This window comes from Malaya genurostris, chromosome 3, assembly GCF_030247185.1.
Source record: "Malaya genurostris strain Urasoe2022 chromosome 3, Malgen_1.1, whole genome shotgun sequence".
Lineage (NCBI taxonomy): Eukaryota > Metazoa > Arthropoda > Insecta > Diptera > Culicidae > Malaya > Malaya genurostris.
In genome coordinates this window covers 158911231-158937379 of record NC_080572.1, presented here as the reverse complement: position 1 = coordinate 158937379, position 26149 = coordinate 158911231, and the positions used below count along the sequence as shown (strand labels likewise).

The following is a 26149-nucleotide window of genomic DNA, read 5'->3' as shown; positions in this document are numbered from 1 at the left end:
TCGCGTTCACGGATAACAGGTCATCCTAAAAATAGAAGACGGAAGTCAGCGGTATCCATCGAAATTTGAACTCAACTCGTCACTCTTCATCACAAACGCCTTCATAAAAGGTTCTTTTCAGAACTACCATTATTTTATCATAAGGAACTATACTGGTGATTTCGTAATATTTGTGTGTCAGAATGTTTAATGTAACTAATCTGTACTGTAGTTTAGGTGTATCGTTTCAAATTCTAGTAGTGTAAAAGGGCAAAACTTGCACAATTCACACTATCGATCAACTAATTTATATTCGGAAGAATAAGGTAGGAGTGTCAGCTTTATTCGTATTCACGACATCCAGTTATGTCTCCGACATTGCACACCTGTACTTTTTTTTGCTCACTGAAAATAAAGCCCAGCAAAAATTTCCTCGTTTATAGTAGACCCAGATAAATGGATTTAAATTTTTTATTTTTTACAGATTTTTGAAAAAATAACCTGGCAACTTTGAATTTCTCTTTGTTTACTTTCTCTTTCGAGTATTACGGCTAAATCGCAATCCTTCCTTCTAACATTTCACATAGGATAATAGCAAAAACATCAACTTTCGATAGAAACTGTAGAATTGCTTGGAAATTACTGGAGTTTAATGCAATAATTGAAAGAGAAAGTTAACCAAGAGAAACTGTCATTTTCATTTGGGACCTTTTTTAATGTTCATCGAGAAATGGCTTATTTGTTTATTTGTTTATTTGTTTATTTGGAGCAGGGAAAAGCCCACTGGAGCTGAGCATCACCGAATTTTAGCTCTCTCTCCAGCAGGCATAAAACCTCTCATCTTTTGTACCAACAGATTATAATTATCCAAATGATACATTTCCTTAAATTACATTGGTTACTACTACACACAGCATCATTCTTATCTCTAATACTAATACTAATACTAATACAATACTAATAGCTAGTGAGACAAAAATCTTAGAAACAAATTCTTTATGCTGTTATGAGTTAAGTGAAAATCGAAAGCATTTGAGCAACGATTAAATAGACGGCACATCCTAACGAAAGGCTCGTTGTGACCGTAATTGGTTCTAGCGGAAGGAAGACGGAGAAAAGTTTGAGTTCGAAGAACACGACGGCGAATATTGAAGTCTAGTGAGCGTAGGAGTTCAGAACAATCGATTCGAGATTGAAGCAGATCTGCGACGAAAGTTGCCTTAAACACGAAAGTTGCCACCCTTACGAACAGACAATAGATCGAGACCTATGAGCTTGCAACGGTCTGAGTAAGTCGGAAGATTTAGAGGATCTCTCCAAGGAAGTTTGCGAAGCGCGAAACGAATGAATTTATGTTGGATGGCTTCTATACGCTGAATATCATTTTGATAATAAGGTGACCAAACAACAGCTGCGTATTCGAGTGTAGAACGAACCAGAGCACAATATAGCGCTTTTAGGCAATGTATATTCTCGAAGCATCTCGTAACACGAAAAATAAATCCGAGTAACTTAGAAGCTTTGTTGATTGTGTAATCCACATGCTGCTTGAAGTTCATTTTTGAATCCAGGATAACTCCTAAGTCTTTAACGAACGATTCTCTTTTAAGAACGGTTTGTGAAATAGAGTAGTCGAATTTTACCACTGAGTGTTTTCGTGTGAACGACATAATTGAACATTTCGAGGCGTTTATAGTCATTCTATTTACTCTGCACCAATTTGTAAAGATGTCTAATTGTGACTGCAGAAATATAGCATCATTGGTAGTTTTGATTAGATGGAAGAGTTTGAAATCGTCAGCAAAGGATAATTTCCTGCATTTCAGCAAAGTATTTAAGTCATTTAAGTAGAGCAAAAATATGAATGGTCCTAGATGACTACCCTGTGGAACTCCGGAACTGACTGCAAACGGTGATGTAAAGCAGTCACCAATTTTCACTGACATTTTGCGCCCTATTAGGTATGAGCTAAGCCAGCTCAGAAAAGAACCATTAAGGTGAAATGTAGCGTCATAAAATGCGCGCAAGAAATCATCCGCTTCAGTTGAACGAACCGTCGCACAAAGCATACCACGAAAAACGGACACATGGAAACAAGAACTTTTTACAATGATTGAGCGCAGTGGGCTTAGCTCTCGTTATATTGGCTTGTAAAAAAGACTGAACGTAATGGATTTTTGAATTCTTCACACTTTGAATATATCCTAATTCAATCGTTATTGTTAGTGATTACTCTTACACTAGAGCTATAAATCATGAGTAATTATGAGTGACTAACATGAGGTTATATGTATATGTATTGACCAACTGAATTGCTGAATGCGAAATGACGAACTGTCTGTTTCCTTTTGTGCGTCTTGTTTCAAGAATAAAAATCCATCTACTACAGGGCCGCTTTCACGTTTCAATGGGTCCGGGCTCAAGCAATATTTGTGTGAGAACTCCCGAGAACAAGTGATGAGAGCAAAAAAGGTCCCGGTTATATCATTTAATTTATTTTTTTGGTCGATTGACCCGGAGCCTGTGTAAAAGCGGCCCTGATCTACTAACACTTGCACTCAAAGCATAGTTTGTGCAACCGGTATGATGAAATATTCACATACACAGCCGAAGAAATTTCAAACCAAGCCAAAGAGGCCGACTCATGTGTGTGCAATCATAGAAAGCGGCACATTTTCTCGGACATCACTAGCTTGGGTTGTGAGAACTTAGATTGAAATGAACAAACTTTATAGTACCATAAACTACCATTAACTTTTTTCCGGAAGCGACTTTCGGAATTATATAGTCTAGAACTGTTTCAACGATAACGAACCGAAGACCAAACAGCCTCTGACCTCCGGTGCCAGAAATCATCAAATAATAATTTCATAGATTACATTTTTAATACATTCCAATTATAACTAATAGTTCATCATACCATGCAGTTAAAATTATTTAGTGAATCTTTTCTCAAGCACGTATTTGGGGATCGAAATTGAATATAAAATTATTGTGTAGTTCTTTATTATTCAATCGATTTTGAAAGCAAAATCAAGCGTTGATTCATTGTATTCATAATAATTGAAAAACCAATGAATTCCAATAAGTTTTCAATGCTGACTGGCTCGTAGCTTACCCTCAATGTTTATCACTTTGTTTGTATATCATGTTAATGAACGATAATACTTGGCTTGTATTCATTACATTCAGTAGCTTGCTACAATCTAAAATAATACCTGTTATACGATATCACACAGCCAGGCTTTATTGCTTCAGCAACATCAATGCATTGAACTCAACAGAATTGGACATTATTAGCATTATAAATGACAGTTACTTAGAAAATAAACAATTTCTTACAATACCCATTTTATTGTATTCAACTCGTTTCTATTTTAAAACAAAACCCTATGCTGCATAAATTCGCGTCATAATTTTATATGTATTTTTGCTCACGATATAATGCCACCGTGCCCACCGTGCATTTCTCACACCACCTCAATACGAAACAGCAGCGCGCAAGCAATAAAAAAAATGCAAAAAAGTTTATGTAAACTTTTTCAATTTTCGGTTGTTTTAGCTAAAATTTTATAATTTTGAGTTGCATTTTCAGATTCTTTGTGAAATTCTGCTACAAACACTACTTTTCAGTTCTAAAATCATCCCCGTGGGACGGAACAGTGACCGTTTATACATTTCAAAAACCAATTACGGCTCGGCAAAGCAAAATTTCAAAATTCTAAGAATACTTAGTTATGATAAATTTGATTTCTAAAACTTAAGTGTTTTTGGTTTTTCGAAAATCGGTCTAGTTTTTTAAATAATTGATCAAAAACGCGATTTTCGCATTCCGCTACATTTCACCTTAAAACCAAGTCTACTTAGTTTGGAAATGGTAATCTGATGATTTATCTTATCAAAAGCCGCAGAGAAATCGGTGTATATGGCATCTACTTGTAGTCGTGATTGTAAGGATTGAATGATAAACGAAGTATATGATACAAGATTTGTAGATGTAGATCGTTTCGGCATAAAACCGTGTTGGCTCTCGGATATATAATTTGAGCAGTTATGCGTAATAAAGTCCAAAACAATCCGTTCGAATAATTTCGATACTGCACATAACGCCGCTATTCCTCGGTAATTGGAAATTTCGTTTCTGCGTCCTTTTTTAAAAACTGGGAAGATGTATGATTCTTTCCATAAGTCGGGGAAAATTCCTTCTCTTAAGGAGTTGTTAAATAATATCGATAATGGAACTAGCAGACTGCTAGAACATTTTTTCAGTAAAACAGATGGAATGCAGTCTGGACCCACACTGAAAGATGATTTCAGCTTATAAGCTAGTTCAACTTTACTCTGAAGTGAGCAATTTGTACTCACTTTTGGTTATTTAGTTCAGATGTCAGAAAGTGAGTGGCAGGGATGTCAGGTTCACAAATTAATCTGTGTTTCACAGATTTTGAATTTTCTGCACAGATTTTTAAAATGACACAGATTTCTGAAAATGATCACAGACTTTCACAGATTCTTGAATAAATCACAGATTTACACAGATTTTGGAAATCGAGCACAGTTCAGCACCAAAAAGTACAGAGCGGTTGAGGGAAAAGGTACAGAGCGTGTTGGTAGGGCGACCTTTTTTTGGTCACTAAATTGAATTCGATCTGCGAAAATGGTACGGAAAAAGGGTAGTGAGACCTGTTTTTTCTCACCAATTTGATTTTGAACTGCTATTGGGGGACGGAAAACGGTCACAGATTTTCACAGACAGGTTTTGGGGTTGATCACAGATTTTTGAAAACATGACCTAGCATCCCTGGTGAGTGGTATTGATTCAGAAAACTGAGTAATTTCTACTCTATTTCTATATTGACGACAAATTTTACTCACCGTACTCACCGTACATTGAACGTTGTGCGAGAAAATTTTTTAAATTTTGACAGCAAATATTTAAAAAACTTGTAATTTTCGGACCACGCCCAGGTATTCTCACCGTTATTGTAAGAACCTATTCCGTTCCTTCAAAGGTAAGTTTGAAGTTGTTCTTTTCCGTCGAAGTAAATTTGAAGTTGTTCAGTGAAAATTGTAAGTATGTTTGTACGTATTTTAATATTATTAGGAATTATCATTAGAACCATATTGTATCTGTTGACTGATTGTAAATACATAAATAATGTGATAAACATAGATTTAAGTTGCTCATAAAAGCTTTTGGTTTCTTACACTGAGTAAATTTTACTCAGAACTTGACAAATACCGTCTTTACTCGAAAGTGAGTAAATCTAACTTTACTCACTATATAGTACACTGAAATCAAAATCTTATTTATATTCATTAGATTTGTCATATGAATCATATGCAGAATATAATTCATAGAAATTATATGGAAACTTATAATCTTTATTTAATTTACGTCAAATCTAAATGGACGTTATCATAATGAAAGTTATAAAAATATCCCATATAATTTATATGGAAATCCGATGAAAGTCGTGAATAGTTGTGTCCTCCTGCTCCAGACCATTTTTTTTCAGGAAGTTCCGCATCTCAATGTAATTTTAAATCGCTGAAAAGACAGCTTATCCAACTTCGTTCAAGGATATGCGTTAACGGACCATGAAATATATATCCGGTACATTTCATTACTCTATCTGTCTAGTAAGATTAATTTTTTTTTATTTTCAGTCTCGGGATCTCACTTCTCTTTCGCAAATATCATGAGGTGCTCCCTTATCGAATGGAGTACTAGTAAAGCTTTAATCCTCAAAGAAAAGTAGTAGTTGGCAATTATCTGTGATTCGTATGACCTCCATTGAAAGTTATATATATGTATATATATATATATATATATATATATATATATATATATATATATATATATATATATATATATATATATATATATATGGTATATATGAACCTATTTAAATAAATTCGAAGTGAATATAACATGCGCTTCATAAATTGTTCCAATGTATGTTGTGCGAATATCTAGTAATGGTTATAAGACGCGCCAATAAATTTGATTCAGACTGGAAATTTCATTCGTTATATGGAAATCCTGTAAAAATAACGTTAAGAAGAGTTGTATGTTTCATAAGATTATCTCATATATTTGACATGATGTTGAACACATCTTGTAACTATTATTGGAAATGCTAATAGTGCAAAATCATTAGAATATCATATAATGTGAAAAAGAAAATTTAGCTCAGTGTAGTTCCACTTGAAAGTGAGTGAAATTGTACTCACTTTAGAGTAACATTGAACGAGCGTGTAAGATTAAAATTGAATGAGCGTGCAGAGATGCCAAATCTGCAGATTTGTCTGTAAATCTGCAGATTTCGTATGCAGTAGAGTGCCTATAACCAGAGTGACGACAGCTGCTCGTTTGGAATGACAGCTTTATTCCAAACGAGCAAACGACCTGTCAAATACAATGTAAAGCTAACGAAACTGCCAACATTTTGAATTGTTGACAAAATTACGATTGAAATGTCGTCACTCTGGTTATAGGCACCAGACCCTGTCAGCTTGGAGCGATCTCAATCTTCAGTTCAGCAACGCCATCGCACGGCGTCTCATTCAACATGTCATGTCAATTGTATGGGTGCACAGCCCTGCTATTTTGGCGCGCACGAATTTGACATTTCTCTCCCCTACTTCTATGTATGAGATTCGATGCGGGCTCACCTGAGGGCGACATGCTCGCAAAAAAGGATGTTGCCAATGATTTGTTCGGGAAATGTGAGAGCTGGATATCTTGTTAATATGATGTCTTTGTAGGCACTCTAGTATACAGTGATGCAGACATTTTTTTGCTCTGCAAACTTTTGAAAATCGAGTTTTTCGCAGACTTTCGTCAAAATTTGCAGACTGTTGAAATCAGCCCGGTGGCAACAATAAGGCGCTCCAGCTAGTGCTATCGTAACCAACATCTCAGTCCTTCGGGGTCATCAAAGCTAGCAAGTCAGTGAGAGCAAAGTAAACAAAATGAAGTAAAATACAACACTTCTTTGATTGTGAAAGTCAGTATTACAATTTGGCAGCGTACGTTTCATAACGATATCACATTTATAATCAAACATAAAAAAATCAACTTTCACAGCTAAATATCACAGATATTTAGCAACAACGAACTTATATACTTCTTCGTTGTTTTCGTCTTTGCGGAAAAGATGATGGTCACGAAAACATGGCGGCCTAGCAGGGACTTGGTTGAAATTGTCGCGACCTTTTGTTTATTTTTTGCTCGCCAAGTCAGTTTAGCGTATCATACTTTATAAAGAAATTGCTGCCAGCAAGACATACTTGCTGACTGCAGATTTTTTTTAGATATACACGGAACCGCAAAACAACCTAATTTTAGGTACATTCCACCCAATTTGGGATTTCCGTTCAATAACCTATTTTTTGGTAAAGTGGCTCTAGGTAGTTCCCGTAAGGCACGTGGAAAAAATACTTAGAGATTAGTTATATCAACTCAATGGTAAATTATATTTACTCTACAGTTGAGTGGTATTGACTCAATTTCAAGTTGGTACGGTTTACTTAATTTTGGCTTATTGAACGAAACTCTTGCTGATGGGTGGTTTTGCTCTTTGTATTTAGACAACAATGGAAGAAGCGAACGGAAAGAAAGATTCAAAAGAACTCAAAATTAGGTGAATAGAACTCAAATAATAGGTAGATTTTATTTTCCGTGTACAGATTTTTGCATCCCTGCCTGCAAATATTTGAAATTTTCACCTGGCATCTCTGCTCTGACCTCTGTGACAGAGTTGCCATTTTAAAATCTGTGTTTCAACTTGAAAAATCTGCGTACCATCTGTGTTGCATATTTTCGAACCTAATCTCTGAAAATCTGATAAATTTTAAGAAAATCTGCAATTTTTATGAAATATTCATAAAAATCTAGAAATCTGTGAATTTTGTTAAAATCTATGTTCTGTGACACAGAATCTGTGTGGCAAAATAGGTAAAATAAGTTGTCGTTTTACAAAAAAATCTGAATATGGTAACTCTGCTCTGTGAGCGAACGTGTAAAAGCAAGAAATTGACAGAAATTGAAATTGTATCATTGTTTGCATTTCAAACTTCTTAAAATATTCGATCTGTTGTGACTATAATTTAGTCAAGCACCATGGCGCTCCAGATGAGGAATTTTCGAAACTTTTTATTCTATAAAGGTGAATACCAATGAGTTTCAATCAAATTGTAACTTAAGAAGTGGAATTACAGCGTGTTATATCACAGGTCAAATGGGCATATTTAGGAGTTTCAAATACGGACAAAATAAGCATCGCAAACCTCTGTTTCCAAGTAACCCTAACAAATCTGGACCATTGGCAAATCTACCCGACTACAGCTATTTAAACGGGAAGACAACACCATTAGGGGTAAAATAGTTGAACAAATATATTAGTTTAATTTTATTCTATTCCGATTTAGGCAAATCAAAAGAAACGTATATTGAGACAACGTGATTTGGCTGTGAAAATAGTGACTCTGTCCAAAGAGATGGATTTTGCTCTAGACCGTTACAACAGGTTACAAGAAAAACAACAGCTTGATAAACGGTCCATAATCAACAACAAACTAAAACCGAAAGGTCATCTTTTATTAGATTAATTTAGAAGGAAATAGAGGTTATAATTAAACATAACACATAAAAGATTACTTAGCTTGGTTACGAAATAATTTAATTTTTTGCATGAATGAATATATCTTTGATTCGCACAAATCATTTTTCCAGTCTCCGTCATGCTTAAAGTACGATCCGATGATGGCAGCATCCGCACAATTCCAATAGTTTTCAATATTATGTAATGTTACTCCGGATCCGATTATTAGTGGCAAAGTAACTGTGTTTATCAATGATTGCAGATCTTCGACGTTAGTTTCAATACCTGTTGCTTTACCCGTTAGCACAATTCCATCAGAGCAAAAAAACTCAGCTGCTCTAGCGGTATCCGCGAGAGACACGTCGCTAGTTATAGCATGGGAGCTATAAAATTCGATACAATGTTTATTACATTGTGGAAGTCATAGTGACTTAATATTACCTATGTTTTTTCTTAATATCAGTGATGATTCCTATGTGTTGAGCATCTATAAGTTTCCTGTACCTGATAATTTGACCAGCATCTGCATTGGTAAGTCCTTCATCGGCAACATGAGAGAAAATAAATCCTTCAGCACGTATGAAATTCAAATTACACGCTTTTGACACAGCCAAAGCTTCTCTATTACCACAAGCCAAAATCTACAATTTGAATCAATTATTCGAAGGCGTTTGTATCACCCCTGTATTCCGTTCGAATCGGATTATTTCGATAGAATACGAAATTTAGCATTCTGTATCGATTGAGTTCGAGTTTTCCATACAAAACCATTTTTACATTCGATCGGAATAATCCGATTCGATCGAAATACAGAATACGTATTACCTGAACACCACATGGAATATTATCTCGTATAACTTCTTTTACAGTCATTGAAATTTTGCTCATACATGCAGTCGTTTCTGGTGTAAAACATCTACTCTGAACGTAGGGAATATCGTTCATGTTTTCAATAATCAATCCATCCTATAATTTGATGTTATTAGACCTTATTCATGCTGTTTTTCTATTCTATACAATTCCGCTTTGCAAAAATATATCCGCTTCAAGCGTTGCCTTCTTTACAACAGCATCGAAATTTCCTGCATATAGTGGTGTACCTGAAGAAAATATACATATAAGGGCAAGCGAACCAGTTAATATTCTCATATCTGATTGTAATATAATAATTAGATATCGATACCAATATTTGCATTAGGTTAATAGGCGCGAAAAGTTCACACGCAGAAAAAATTCTCAAGTCGAAGACGAAACCACAAATAGGAAAAAAATAATTATGTCGACTCGGTTAATTTTTAACCAAACACCCATTTCCGATTCGGTCCGTCGTAAGTAGCACTGCTGCAACCGTACTAGGTACGAAATTATCGAATCGAGGAAATATCAGCAGTTCGTCGAAGAGAAGAATGCAACAAGGACAAGGAGGCAACACCGCACGAGAGCGAACGAGGAACGATACACAAAGGCGCTCACGTAGAGGCTAGACGCCACAGGCCGAAATGTGCAGAGATACCAGTGGTAATCTTCTCACGAACGAACGTGAGGTATCGATAGGTGAAGCAGTACTATGACGAGCATCTGAATGGTGAAGCACAAGATACAGAGAGCGACACAGGAATTAATCTAGGCGTTGCACGCTCAGCCAACAACCAATTCTCAACACATAACCGATCATTACGGTCAATACAAACTGTTGATGCACTGATGAGTCAAAGGCGAAGCGTAAATTGAAAATATGCTTGTTTCAAGCTAGAATATGGTTGTTTCAAACAAATCAATCAATTGTTTCAATCAAATTAGCACTGCTATTGTCAAAAAAAAAAACTTCTGCATTTAGTTATACATCAGGTAAGCGGTTTTGTGAAATTGTTCCTTACTGCTACGTCTACTTATCGGTTTATGTTGAACTACTGATGCATTGAAAAACCTAAGACGAAACGTAAATAGGAGTGAAAAACCTTTCGGTGTAAGTGATCATCATCAATCAAATATTGAATTCTTCAGCGGCCCTTACACGTGACAATATTATTGTCAATCCAAAGTATTCTCAATACCGTCAATCCAATTGACTTGGTAACTTGAGTCTGCATTTTTCGAACAAATCAAGCGTTTGAAGCTTCAAATATTGCAACTGAACATTGAAACATTGAGAGAAGAGTTCATTGCACATATTTGACAGTTTCTTCTCTGGAGAGAAAGTATTGTCGGATTGATGCAGGTTTAGCGGCCCTTACACGTGACAATATTATTGTCAATCCAACGAATTGTCAATACCGTCAATCCAAATGTCTTGGTAACTTGAGTCCGTTTTTTTCGAAAAAATTAAGCGTTTGGAGCTTTAGTTATTGCAACTGAATATTATAACATTTAGAGAAAAGGTCATTGTACATATTTAATTGTTTCCTCTCTGGAGAGAAAGTATTGTAGGATTGATGAGCAGTTTTTATTTTTTGACAATATTTTCGTCAATCCGATGAAGTTTCTCCTACACGATCAATAGTATTGTCAATACTCCTTGTATTGACAATAATATTGTCACGTGTAAGGGTCGCTAAATATGTGCAATGAACTCTTCTCTCAATGTTTCAAAGGTCAGTTGCAATATTTGAAGCTCCAAGCGCTTGCTTTTTTAAAAAATGCGGACTCAAGTTAACAAGTCAATTGGATTGACGGTATTGACAATCTTAGTAATACAAAGAACTATAAAGGGCGAAACTGTCATTCCATTTGTTTACGTAAGTTTCGCCCTCCGTGTTCCATGACAACAAACGGGGCGATACTTCAATTGCTAGTAAGGAAGGGCTAAACTATTTTTTTTCTTTATTTCAGATGGTTTCCGAACCTATTACTACTGGAAATAGTTAATGAAACGATAAAATTACCCGCAAATTCACGAAAACCAACCAATTTCACAAAAATGCGCAAGGGCGTAACTTCATCATTCACACAGGAAGCATAAAAGTAAACAAATCGAAAAAGGGCGAAACTCTTTTTATTTTGATTTATTCAGTAGATATAGAAGTAAAGTTGTAAAATTTGCATACCTTTTAAAGATAAACGAACAGATCATCAACTAATCAAAAATTGATCTGAGAATGTACGATAATTTCTAAATACGATTTGAAACCAATATCAAAACATTCATCGATGTTTTTCTCCATTCGCTGTCAATGTTAGATTCGCCGTTCTTTGATAAACGAACAGATCATCGACTAATCAAAAATTGATCCGAGAATGTACGATAATTTCTAAATACGATTTGAAACCAAAATCAAAACATTCATCGATGTTTTTCTCCATTCGCTGTCAATGTTAGATTCGCCGTTCTTTGAAAAACAGCTGATTTGCACGTGAGCGGAGAGGAGTTGAAGAAAACTGAAATCTAACACCAATGAAACTGTTGACGATTAGAAACGTCTGAATGCTCATAAAGGAAATTCGAATTGTGCTTGAATAACATATTTTTGGATTACTTGTCAAACTAATGTTTTAAAATATATGTGCGGCCCGGCAGAAATACGCTAGACTCGGCAGCCCGGCAAGTAGCTCTAGGCCCGACACAGCCGGGCGAGGCCCTTTCAAGTGGTAACTACAGACAAGCCAAGGAAATAATTTCATTTTTAGTCACCAGAGTATTGAGTGCTGCTCACCTGGTAATGGGTCTACGTGAATCATGCCAATAATTGGGAACTTTTGGGTAAATAACATCTTGAAACGTGACATCTTGAAACTCATCGAAAGAGCAGGGATGCCAGGTCATTTTTTCAAAAATCTGTGATCAAGCCAAAAATCTGTGCACGTTTCCCGTACAATAATAGCATATCGGAATCAATTTGGTGAGCAAAATAAAAGGTCTCACTACCAACACCGCTCTGTATCTTTTTACTAAACCGCGCTGTACTTTTTGGTGCTAAGCTGCAATTGATTATAAAAATCTGTGATTAATTTTATAATCTGTGAAAATCTGTGATATTTTTGAAATTTGTGCAGAAAGTTTAAAACCTGTGAAACACAGATTAATCTGTGAACGTGGCATCCCTGTCTACAACACCGCCCGCCCGCTTGTGAGGAATTCTGGCAACCGTCAGAAGGCTGGCTGCATTCCGGCAGCTGTCAATATTGTCCAGGCGAAATTACGTCATTATAGTGGTTTTCAGCTTGACATAGAATGCGACGGAATCGTCGCAGGATTGCGAAATAACCCACATTATCAGATCCGAATGGATTCCGAATCAATTCCGAATCGGCGAAAAATTTTCATTCGGAATTTCATGTGGAAATCATAATGGATTCCGAATCAATTCCAACTCCAGTGCAACTACCGATTCCGAATGAACCGGTTCGCCTACAACCGGTTGATTCGGAAATCATTCGGAATTGAGTGAGAAGATGCGGACTGAATTGTCAATTCGTCTTCTTCTTCTTCTTATTTCCTGATTTTGCACGTTTTCATGCTGATTTTCAGTTTATTTTTAAACGAAAACATTATATAACTGAATATACAAATTTAAATCTTCATGTTTTTCGGATATACAGAACTAGTAAATAACCAGTTCTTCTTAGAATCCCAACATAAACTATTGAAATACACTGGAAATTAACAAAACGGCCTACCTTAGTCAGCATCATCCATTCCTCTAGCTTTAGTGTAGTGAAATGGCTTAAGTCGCATAAATTTCACACTAACACATTCATAAAATGAGCGAATATTCAATGACATTTATAATGTCACTGTCAATCAGGTTGATCGAGCAGCCAACTCAAGCGAAAATTCTAGCAGTGAACCGATCGAGCACTAAAAAATCATGCAGTCGAGTAAGAATTCATTGCTCATTCCGTCATTTCGATAATGTGGGAATGAGCGTCAGAACCACTGATGCCAGGTTTGCGGATTGATATGTAAATTTGAAATTTCGTTTGTTAGCAGACTTTGCAATTAAGCCGACTTTTTTGCAGATTTTCGAAATTTTTATAAACAATCATCCATTTTAATGACTTTTGCTATTACTGTAGGGTTTTCGTTTGGTTTTTTCGTCATACTTCTAAACATTGAGGTCGCATAGGACCATTTCTAATACGCAGACGCCTAAAATTTCACCTGGCATCGCTGCCAGAAAATTGGACAGTTTTTTTAACCCCTTCGCTGTCTGTTGTATTGAAATTAACTAGCATTAGAGCCAAAAGAAAAATTAATCGGCTGTTGGATTGAGGCCAATTGCATTTTCAACTGGTAAAATTCCTTAGCGACAATTGTTATTTCATCGAAAGCATCAACAAATGTATATCTGTCAAAGACGACCAACCTTTTAGAGTAGACAAATAGCACAATCGATTAAAGCACGAGGTTTTGAAAACCAAGGCGTCGATTAATACAAAATATAAATGAAAAGGGTACATACTAAGCACAAAATAATAATTACGTACGATTCAGACGATCCGTCTTCTTTTGTCACAGTCAATCTCCGTCACTGGCACCGTCAACATTAATTACATGCATTCTTATGGAGCCATTCACACGTAACATCACCGTCACGGAACGTCTTGACGGACGGAGCGTGTGAACGTTCCGGTAAAGAAAGTATTAAACTAATTTTGACGGAAGCTGACGTTTCGGTGACGGTGACGGAAGGAGGCGGATCGTCTGAATCGTACATTATGTCAAATAAATAGCATACGCTCAAAAAATCCTTGCAAGTTAAAGTCATAATCATACGCATTATCAATATTAATTAATTATGACTGCAGTTTTCTTAATAATTAGTTGTTGTAACGGTCAATTTAAAAAATATTTTTTTCTGGCTTGTGGTCTCGAAGGGGTTGAATCGATGCGAATGACAGTTTCGCTATCTTTGCGGCATTTTGTCGCTAACTTATCGCATCGCAATCTTTTCTAGCCGACAGTGAAAATCACTATATATCGCCGCACGTGTCTTGCTTATTTCTCTCTTCCTTTTTTTTTTTAATTCGACTTTATTTGATATTTGTCAATCCCGCATGTCCATACAAAAAACGAATCTTAAGACGAGGTAAATGAGATTGAAATATGGGTATGTTTGGTAGTGAGAAAGCAATGTTATTGGCAATAACATTTTCCATAATTAGATATGTGAAAAGCGATAACTTTTTGTCTTTCATATGTACTTTTTTTGAAAAAATGAAACCAAGACGCTAAAAATGTGGAGCCGATTCAAAACGGTTCTGCCAATCTTATACGGCAAGAATCCGACAGAAACAGAACCGATAATAACCGCTAGGCGAAATTCTCTGCCGGAAACGGTTGTTGCATTGTTGCCAGACTTTTGCCAGAATTCCGGCAAAAATGGCTGGCAGACATAGTCAGCCGTCTGGTGAAAATCTGCCCGCCGCGTACAAGTGGGCGGTACGTGGAACGTGGAAGAAGAAAACACAAAATGAACGACGCGTGTTTCGTTCTATTAGCGGCCCTTACACGAGCATTAAAAATGTCATTACTGAATTATTAATGAACGTGTAATGGTGCAGTAATGACGAGATTTCTAACAAATTTGAAATACATCATTACTTAGTTACATTAAAACTGACATTTTTAATGCTCGTGTAAGGGCCGCTATTAGCAGCCCTTACACGATCATTAAAAGTGTCATTATTAAGTAATGACACTTCTACTCAAACGCTCGTCATTACTGCATTACTCTACATCATTACTTTTTAGCATTAATTTAAATAAATTTACATAAATTTGATTTGCAATTGAAACGTTAAGGTTAATGAAATATTAACAATTTAAATCTACACTTTGTCATTTTTTCGCGTATAGTTCTAAAGATATTCAGAATGAGACGGGATCATCAATCAAAATAATGTTGGTAATGATGGAAAATCCGGAATTCCATCATTACTCGTGTCATTACTGAACTCGTAGACCTTACACGATCATTAAAAGTGTCATTACTTTTTAGTAATGACACTTTTAATGATCGTGTAAGGGCCGCTATTAGGTTTTTTACCGTCACTGCTAACCTCAAGTAGCAGTTCAGCGGTACTGTTTGTAAACAGACTTTTGTCTGTTGACAAACGGATTAGACCGTTCACGGTCCATATCGCCTAAAAAGAGTTTAAAAATATTTGTTAACGATTCGATACGGATCGTTTCAAAGATTCATTAAATAAAAGTGGCTAGTTGTGAAGTGTAAATATGATTGATTGAGATATGTTCCTTGATTTTGATTAAACTTGTTTGTAAACAGTGCCGCTGAATTGTCAAGGATGACGTCACGATAAAAAATCTAATTTCGTACACGCTATTAGGTTTTGCACGAACATGCCATAACCCCACAAAATGAACAGAATGAACTTATTTTGACAGTCGACGTGTACTTGTTTACACACACTTAAAAATTTTTACATCTTATTAGATGCACATAAATGGAGCGTCGCAATTCACGCAAATTTACGTGGATGAACATTTAATATTGTATTTTTTATTTCAATGAATTTCATATCATGGAGTTTTACATGATATGAAATTCATTGAAATAAAAAAAAAAAGAATTTTGTAGCAACCCACCGCGACTTGAACCGAGAATAATTGGATCGCAAGTCCGTCTGATAATCGACTGAGCCACAGAAGCATGCATCTGCTTGACCGCTAAAAGGTGCATTTAGATTCATACAGTCGCACCAGCTTGTAGAACGCAAGTTACAGTCGAAACCAGTAAAATTCAAGCTCATCTAACATTAAATCATTACAAATAAAATTTTCCGTCATTTGAGGTCTTTATGAATTACATCGTCTGAGGGATTAAGTCACCTGTAAAATTCAATTTTTTTAGAGTGCAGTTTAAAAGTTCATCAGAAGTTCATCGTTCGAATGTAAAAATTGCAAGTCGGCTCACACTCAACAGATTCATACATATATCGCTCCTTGATGCTAAAAACACATACAGGTCAATCTTTTTAGTTATTTTTACTGTGGAATTCGTTTTTAACAGGAACTTTTTCGTCATTTTTCAATTTTTAACTTGCAGTCGCAAAATAAAACAAGTACACGCAACTGTCAAAGATGAACTTGATTCATCGGCAGTTCATTTGTGTCGTCATCGTGCAAAACCTAATAAAGAAAACGAAACGGTTACGGATGTCTGCGACTAGTGTGTGGTATTGGTAAAAGACGGTGCAGCGGTTGATAAAATATTTAGCTATTTTATAATAAGTGCGACAGAAAGAATAAAAGAATGTCATTGAATAGAAATTTTCTTTAAAAACATGCAATTTTCACAGCCGGTAATGCAGCAATACCGTGTCGATGGTGTAGCGATGCCAATAATAATAATAATAATAATAATAATAATAATAATATTAATAATAATAATAATAATAATAATAATAATAATAATAATAATAATAATAATAATAAAAATAATAATAATAATAATAATAATAATAATAATAATTATAATAATAATAATAATAATAATAATAATAATAATAATAATAATAATAATAATAATAGTAATAATAATAATAATAATAATAATAATAATAATAATAATAATAATAATGATAATAATAATAATAATAATAATAATAATAATAATAATAATAATTTCAGTAAAAAACATTCAAGCGAAAAGGTTGTGTTTCGATTATATTGGCTCGTGAGTTAACGGCTGCTACCGAGACAATTCTAAGCTGCAGGTAGAAACCTTACTGGTGTTAATCTCAAAGGTAATATTCGGGGCGTTTCCCGACTGGAAAGCTAGCAACGAAGGCCATCCCGTTCTTACGCACAGAAGTGTAGAGACACAGAGGTATGAACGCATAGAAACGTCGAGTCACAGAGATGTCATCGCATACAGGTGCGAAGACGAAGGAGTGCAAAGACACCAATGCTGATCCACCAGTTACCAGACAACGGTGCGGTGGATCGAAAGAGACGACATATATCACGTGGTGCTACACTGAAAGCAGCAACAAGATAGATTTAATTTAATTTTATTCTTTTTACTATAACTGAAATTTTATGATTTAAAAGTTTTCATTTTGATATTATAAATTTAAAGAAAAAACAATTAATGTAATGGATGATCTCATGGATGATCATCCGAATCCGATTCTGGATACTAGTATGAACTTTAATACTCCCAGGGCTAAAAATTATCCAGAACACACGCGTTTTTCTTATAATTGACATCGGCAAAACGAAGGTGCCTATCACAGCAAAGGGTGTAGTATAGGCATTACACCGTAGTGATAAAAAGCAGCATCCCCGCAAGTGAGTTCTACCTGTGCACCGACGGTATCGACAGCAATTGTGTTATACTCGGAAAGCAGTGGACATCCATCCATTGTTTGCTACCCGCATCGCAGCCCTGCCGGGTCATACTGTTAAGTATTTTTTCTAACTTTTTCTTTTTACTGTTTTCTATTTATATATTTTATTTTTCACTTTTGTTTTTAATTCTTATTACAAGTGCGGGAGACTCTTTTCTACCGTACTTAAAATATGAGTATTGATGAGAACGGGGGTGTCTCGGAAGAAGACAAAGTTTCAATGAACGAAGAACGTTTAGAAATCGAGTCTGAATCCGAGATGCCGCCATCTCCCCCTCCGATACCATCTCCCCCTGCGATACCATCCCCCTCTCCGATGCTCCATCTCCCTCTAAGATATTGCCACCTCGTCGAAAAGTTTACCAAGACGATGGCTCGGGGGGGTACGTGGGTGGTATACTTCCGGCCCAAATCACCCAAATCAAAGCCTCCCAGAGTCCTGAATATTGCCCGGGACCTGACAAAACATTATTCGGCAATAAAATCTATCGAGAAGGTTTCGCCAAACAAGTTACGCGTTGTTGTGTTCGACCTGAACAAGCAAACGGGATTGCTACCAGCGAGTTGTTCACGAAGGAGTACCGCGTGTACGTCCCGTATCATGTGGTGGAGATCGACGGTGTGGTCCGTGACGAAATTCTGACGATTGAAGATCTGATGAAAGACGGGGTAGGCCGTTTAAAAAACCCCGACCTTCAGCCAGTGAAAATTTTGGAGTGCAAGCAATTGCATCTGCACTTCCAAATTATTTGGTAGTGAGTGAAGTTCGTCTACCTGTTCGGCTATATGTACCACGAGTAATGCACTGTACAAGCTGCAAACAGCTAGGGCATACTTCAACCTATTGTTGCAACAAGCTGCGATGCGGCAAATATGGAGAGACCCATCAGGACGATCTCTGCAGAAGAACAGCGGAAAAGTGTTGCTACTGCGGGGAGAATCCTTATGATCTGTCGGAGTGCCCTACGTACATACAGCATGCGGAGAAATTGAAACGATCCGTGAAAGAACGCTCTAAACGTTCTTACGCGGAAATCCTAAAAAGAACCACTCCATCGAACCCTGAGAACCCGTTTGCACTCTTGCCAGTTGAAGAGAATACCTCTGACGACCCAGTCGAAGGACCTTCCTATACGCAGGTTGAAGGAAGTAGGAAAAGACAAAATCTGGCTTTTCCTAAGCTTCCTCGTAAAGGCCTCAGAATGTCCTCTTCGTTACAAAATGATCAAACAAAAAACGAAAAGTGCTGACTCAAAACCGAAGCAAACACCTCCTGGTTTCAAAAAACTTAGAAATGAAAACCCGAATGACCCCAAATCACAACCAGAAAATCAAACAAACGCTGGATCGGCTTGCAGACATCAAAGAACTTCTTCCTTCACCGCGGTTGGTTTTAAGGGACTTTAACTCGCATGGTACAGGATGGGGCTGCTTATATGATGATAACCGTTCTTCGTTAATCCAAGATCTGTGTGACAACTTTAATTTGACAATTCTAAACACGGGAGAAATGACACGGAACCCTAGACCGCCAGCACAACCAAGTACGCTGGATTTATCCCTTTGCTCGACTTCGCTACAGTTAGATTGCAAGTGGAAGGTAATCTGTGATCCTCACGGTAGCGATCACTTGCCGATCATAGTTTCTATCACCAACCGTGTAAGACCATCGGAAACAATCAATGTTTCGTACGATTTCACACGAAACATTGATTGGAAAAGTTACGCGAGCTCGATATCTCAGAAACTAGAAATATCACAGGAGCTTCCTCCGGAGGAAGAGTATACATTTTTGGCTGGCTTGATTCTTGACACCGCAATTCAAGCTAAGACGAAACGAGTACCCAGCGCACAAACTAGTATGCGTTCTCCCAACCCATGGTGGGACAAAGAGTGCTCAGAGCTGAACACGAAAAAAACTTCAACCGTCATCTCGTTTAGAAGGAACGGAACCCCAGATAATTATCGGAAATACGCGGCGTTAGACTTTCAAATGAAAAGTCTGATTAAAGCTAAAAAACGCGGTTACTGGCGAAGGTTTGTTGACGGATTAACGAGAGAAATAGCAATGAGCACTCTTTGGAATACGGCCCGTCGCATGCGCAATCGAAATCACGCGAACGAAAGCGAGGAATATTCTAACCGCTGGATATTCGATTTCGCTAAAAAAGTATGTCCTGATTCTGTTCCGGAACAGAAGATATCCGGCGCCGCGACTTCAAACACAAACGAAACACCGTAGATGGTAGAGTTCTCACTTGCGCTCTTGTCGTGTAACAATAGAGCCCCGGGGTTAGACAGAATTAAATTCAACTTGTTGAAAAATCTACCTGACTCTGCCAAAAGGCGCTTGTTGAATTTATTCAACAAGTTGCTCGAGGGTAATATTGTTCCACACGAATGGAGAGAAGTGAAAGTTATCACCATTCAAAAACCTGGGAAACCAGCCTCCGATCACAATTCGTATCGACCGATTGCTATGCTTTCCTGTATTCGGAAATTGTTGGAGAAAATGATTCTCTTCCGTCTAGACAATTGGGTCGAGGCTAATGGATTGCTTTCAGGTACATAATTTGAGTTCCGCAGGGGCAAAGGAACGAACGATTGTCTAGCGTTGCTCTCAACAGAAATTCAAATGGCATCAGTTTTCTTCGACATCAAGGGGGCATTCGATTCAATTTCCATTAACGTTATATCTGAGAAGTTGCATCAGCATGGTCTTTCACTAGTTTTGAACAACTTTTTATATAATCTATTGTCTGAGAAACACATGTATTTCATGCTCCAGCCAACTTTTATACAATTTTTACGTAAACAATATTGATGAATGTATCAACACATCCTGCACGCTAAGGCAACTTGCCGACGACAGCGTTGTGTTAAAAGCTGCCGATCTCCAAGGACCATTACAAGATACCATCGACAACTTGTCAATATGGGCTCTTCAAATGGGTATCGAGTTCTCTACGGAGAAATCTGAGCTGGTTGTATTTTCAAGGAAGCGAGAATCAACACAACTACAGCTTCAACTAAGGGATGAAACCATAGCTTAGGCCTTCACATTTAAATATCTCGGGGTCTGGTTCGACTCCAAAGGTACCTGGGGATGTCACATTAGGTATCTGAAACGAAAATGCCAACAGAGAATCAATTTCCTTCGTACAATAACCGGAACTTGGTGGGGCTCTCACCCAGAAGACCTGATCAGGTTATACAAAACGACGATATTGTCAGTAATGGAATATGTATGTTTCTGCTTTCGCTCCGCTGCGAATATTCATTTCATTAAACTGGAAAGAATTCAGTATCGTTGTTTGCGTATTGCCTTGGGTTGCATGCAATCAACTCATACGATGACTGCTAATCCGATGCGACATCTTGAATCCGATGCTGATAGAAAGCTTTGAAAAGCTTGTCGAGCTTAATTTACAGACCCGTTTTATGTCCTTGTATTTTGACTACATGGCTCAGAATATAAATCCTTCTTCGTTTGTTCCCAATCGTGTTCATTTTGTGGATACTTCTAATTCTACTGTGTTTTTCGATACATCCATGAAAGAAGAAATTCGTGGAATCCCGGATCCTGTACGCCCTCAAGAGATCCCAAAAATTTTTAATAATAAATTTAAAGAAGTTGACTGTAATAAAATGTTTTACACTGACGGATCATATCTCGACGGGTCCACTGGTTTCGATATATTTAATGTAAATTTCACCGCTTCCTATAAACTCAGTGATCCAGCTTCAGTTTACGTCGCAGAACTAGCTGCAATTCAGTATACCCTTGAGATCATTGACACTCTGCCCACAGATCACTACTTCATTATATCGGACAGTCTCAGTTCCATTGAGGCTGGAAAGCACTCACTGTATTTCCTGGGGAAAATACGGGAACAATTGAGTGCTTTATCTGCAAAATCATACCAGATTACCTTGGCTTGGGTCCCCTCTCATTGTTCCATACGGGGCAATGAGAGGGCGGACTCGTTAGCCAAGGTGGGTGCACTAGAAGGTGATATCTATGAAAGACCTATCTGCTTCAATGAATTTTTCAGTTGCTGTCGTCAGAAAACTCTAGCCAGCTGGCAAAATACATGGAATAGTGGAACTCTGCGACGATGGTTACACTCAATAATTCCACAGATATCGACGAAAGCTTGGTTCCGGGGGTTAGACGTGAGCCGTGACTTTATTCGTGTAATGTCAAGGCTCATGTCTAATCATTATATGTTCAGCGCCCATCTCCGTCGTGTGGGGCTCGCCGAGAGTGGTGTCTGAGTTTGCGGTGAGGGTTATCATGACATCGAGCATGTTGTTTGGATGTGTGTCGAGTATTGTGATGCCAGGTCCCAACTCATAGGTTCCCTTCGGGCCCGAGGTATACCACCCTTCGTACCAGTCCGCGACGTCTTGGCAACTCGAAATCTTCCTTATATGACTCTCATCTATAACTTCTTGAAAACTATCAATGCCCAAATTTAATGCTCTCCCTATCTCTCTCTCGTCTACAGCTCTATCGCACTCTTCTTTACGTTGCTGAAAATATGACCTGTGTAAACGATGCTTCGGAGCATGCACCTGCCTTGAACTGACGGAGTTGATGAAAATTACCCAAAAATGCCACATCAACGTCAGAGTACACCAACAAAGCATCCCAGTCAAGGATTATCTCTCTCGTTACAATCTGAAGAACGTGAAGATCCAGAAAACTCTAAAAAATTTGTGCCACAAACGAATGATGTATTGTAATTCAAAATCAATATTTTGTAAATCCCACCCTCCTCACATTCCTTTACTAGCTCTAAGGGAGTATGCCGCCCCCTTAATACGGCATTCCTTCTTCTCCTGTAACAACAAGACAATCGGCCACGTTAAGCTAAAGCAATTGAGCCAAATAAAAATTTTATTAGCAAAAAAGAACATTACCACATCAGAGTAAAAACTTTTTCTTCCATTTTTACTATGATTTTTCAAATGAATTTGCTCGTTTTCATAAGAAATCGTTAAAAGGTGAAGTAATTAGAAATTTTCCTACCGATTTGACAGCTCTTGCTGAAATAATCATCTCTATTCAAGCAGCGCCTCTACATTCCAATTTTGCGACAATATGCCAATAGAGAAGGTGAGAAAAATATGCGCAAATGTTTAAAAGTTATGTGAATTTAATTTCCAGTACAAGAAAAATAAGAAAGTTTGTTAATGATTTGTTTTATTTTCGAATCAAATTTTATAATATTGCCCATATTGAGGTAATATTATAAAATTACCTAATATCGACGTTGTCATTCATCGCACGGTATCACATTCATCATATCATGTCAATTGTATGAGTGCGCAGGGCTGCTATTTTGGCGCGCGCAAATTTGGAATTTCTCTCCCCTACTTCTATGTGCGAGATTCGATGCTGCCTCGCCTGAGGGCGCCATGATCGCAAAAAAGGATGATGATTTGTTCGGGAAATATGAGAGCTGGATATCTTGTTGATATGATGTTTTTGCTAATATGTAATTAGGTAATATGTGCCGCCACCGCAACGCTCGGTCGCAGATTTCTTACGGAAATGCCGATATTTGACTCAGGGCCCTCATCAGGAAGGAATTCTCATTCTGCAGTGGCAGATGCATAGTGTCGTATTCGGTTCCGGAGCAAGGATGAGCAGCTAGGATGAAACCAACAGCCGAGTCAAGAAGTTACCCTTGACATCTACCACACTACTGCATTGAAATATCTTGCTACTTCTTTCTTCTGATTCTAGCGATTTGAATCCGGGAAGTAGAAGAGGATCGCCGTTTCCTCCATGAAGGCGATCGATAATGGACTCATTTTTCGTATACAAGAAGTTCATTTACATAATGGTTCGATTTCACTGAAAACAAACCCGTTACCGGTAAAAATGTTGAAAAGTTCAATTTCAACGACGGAAACGAGTTAGACTATAAAACTTATATTAATTACCTTCAAGACCAATGTAAATGAAAAATTACGCACAATCACAAAATAAAAAAACTTCGCATCCATCACTCCAATTACGTTATCCGCGTACTGAAATTTTATGTCCTAATAAAAAAGTAGATGCGTTTATTGACAATTTATACAATCAGTTCAAATAAAATACATAGTCGGTTGAAAAACACTATACGATTAGGTACTTACCACATGAACTCTGTTCATATGAGAAATATGAATAGTGTTTTCAAACTTCACACTCTTCTAGCCAACTATATATGTATTCATGGTAAAATTAGCATATTGCAAAGAAGAACATCCTGATTTGGTAACAATAACTACTTTGCTTCTCAAATTAATCATGAGCGATTTCATTTTCGTTGTGATTGTCATTTTATCTATTTAATCTTAATTTTGAGATATATCCATTTATTTATTTATTTAAATTTGTCTTCGGTTAAAATAAAATTATCGCACAGTCTATTACTATACAACTACCATCATTAACCTAACATAAATTTTAAATGCGTTTTTGTTCATTGTAAAATCAAATAAATGATAAACACTATTGAAGCGATGACAACAAACATCCATAGGCCATGCTATGATGAGAACCATTGTCAGAATAACCATACCAGAAAAGTCATAGGTACAAATAGTATTTTCAAGTTATAGTCAGTTAACAATTCACCTTTTTTTAAAATAACTATTTATTGGAATATGAGTTTAAATCTGATTTGGTTGTTACCATGAGGACATCATTTGCTTCCGCAATTCTGAGATTTTTGTGTAGGGAAAATTCTAAACCTACTTGTATTGTGTAATGGGGAAAAGGAACTTATATACCAACCTACTAACTAACCTACCTACTAACATTCGCATCGATTCAACCCCTTCGAGACCACAAGCCAGAAAAAAATATTTTTTAAATTGACCGTTACAACAACTAATTTTTTATTTGTTATTAAGAAAACTTCAGTCATAATTAATTCATATTGATAATGCGTATGTGGCAGATTACGGCTACAACTTGCACGGATTTTTTAAGCGTGTGCTATTTATTTGACACAATGTACGATTCTGACGATCCGCATCCTTCCGTCACCGTCACCGGAACGGCAGCTTCCGTCAAAATTAGTTAAATACTTTCTTTACCGGAACGTTCACACGTTCCGTCCGTCAAGACGTTCCGTGACGGCAGAGATGGCATTTCACCACAGTGATAAACGCTAGAGTCAGATTTCTGCCCCACCGAGGATGAAAAAAACGAAGCACCGCACAAAGAGGAAAGCGCACTTCTTCTCAGTGTCGAATAGACAGCATTTGAGTGTGTGCTTGTGGTTAAAGCAGCTGGCGCGAGTGAAACACATTCTCTTCGCATGAATCGCTCACACGCGCTCTCGTCTAAATACACCCAAGTGACCACTGGCGCGTGATTGTGAGCGAACACTTCTGTGAACTTCAATTAAGGTAGCGCTTCGCCGTGGTCAGGTCGAAGCGAGACAACTCACTGCTTCCTCTTGCTTTGTCGCCGAAATTTCACCCTAAATTGCAAATTTCTCCAATACTAACCCGATTCACGAAAAATCAAAAACATACAATTGTAGGTAAATGATTTTACTATGCATTTGGTGAAAAATATCAGTTAGAAAGCTTTTCTTTCGCGAAATTTCGTGCGAGTTTTGTTAAACATTTTGTTTTATTTTTTCCTTTTCTCGCTATAAACAACTCGCATATGTAGGGATGTGCTACGTTTTCAACAAAGCGTCAAAGCTAGTAACGATGAAAATCATTACTGATTTCTCGTTCTATTGAAACATGAATAGTAATTATTTTACAAAGTAGTTACACTTACTTACATTTTCTACTCATCTATATTCAACGTTTACGCAGAGAGAACGGAAAACGAAAACAAAAGAAATGTTGTTAGCGTCTACCGCATGTGGCATTTTGCACACGCCAATGCATACGTTGACATTGTGTGCGTGCGAAAGAATAAGGAAAAACTCATTTATTTTTATAACTCGCACGAAATCTTTCGATAAAAACGTTTATCAGGCACAATTTATATACGAATCGATAGAAAAATTAATTATCTAGAATCGTATGTTCTTGGAATTTCCGTTTTCTTTCCCGTTTTCTCACAATTTTGGGTAAAGTGCGTGAAACCCCGGGATAGGCAGCGAACTCCCGTGACCACGGCGAAGCGCTACCTTAATAGAGAGTAGATCTGGCATTGCTATGAAAAATTTGCAAGGAAAACCGAAAATTTTACGATAAATTGTTTTATTTTGCTGATTTTG

The 26149-nt window shown here is 37.0% G+C and overlaps 1 protein-coding gene and 1 long non-coding RNA gene across 2 annotated transcripts; one reads left to right on the top strand and one right to left on the bottom strand.

Moving 5' to 3' along the window:
- Positions 1 to 7747: 7747 nt before the first annotated feature.
- Positions 7748 to 11783, top strand: LOC131433703 (uncharacterized). The gene is made up of 5 exons (XR_009230292.1): positions 7748 to 8153; positions 8240 to 8363; positions 8720 to 8789; positions 8851 to 9119; positions 11418 to 11783. It is a non-coding gene; the product is annotated as an uncharacterized LOC131433703 (long non-coding RNA).
- On the bottom strand, positions 8564 to 12318 carry LOC131433700 (uncharacterized protein F13E9.13, mitochondrial). Its single transcript, XM_058600237.1, has 5 exons — positions 12239 to 12318; positions 9606 to 9688; positions 9414 to 9554; positions 9030 to 9229; positions 8564 to 8971 (listed from the first exon to the last, which is right to left on the bottom strand). The coding sequence occupies exons 1-5, from the start codon at positions 12309 to 12311 to the stop codon at positions 8641 to 8643; spliced, it is 828 nt and encodes a 275-aa protein (XP_058456220.1). The 5' UTR covers positions 12312 to 12318; the 3' UTR covers positions 8564 to 8640.
- Positions 12319 to 26149: the final 13831 nt, after the last annotated feature.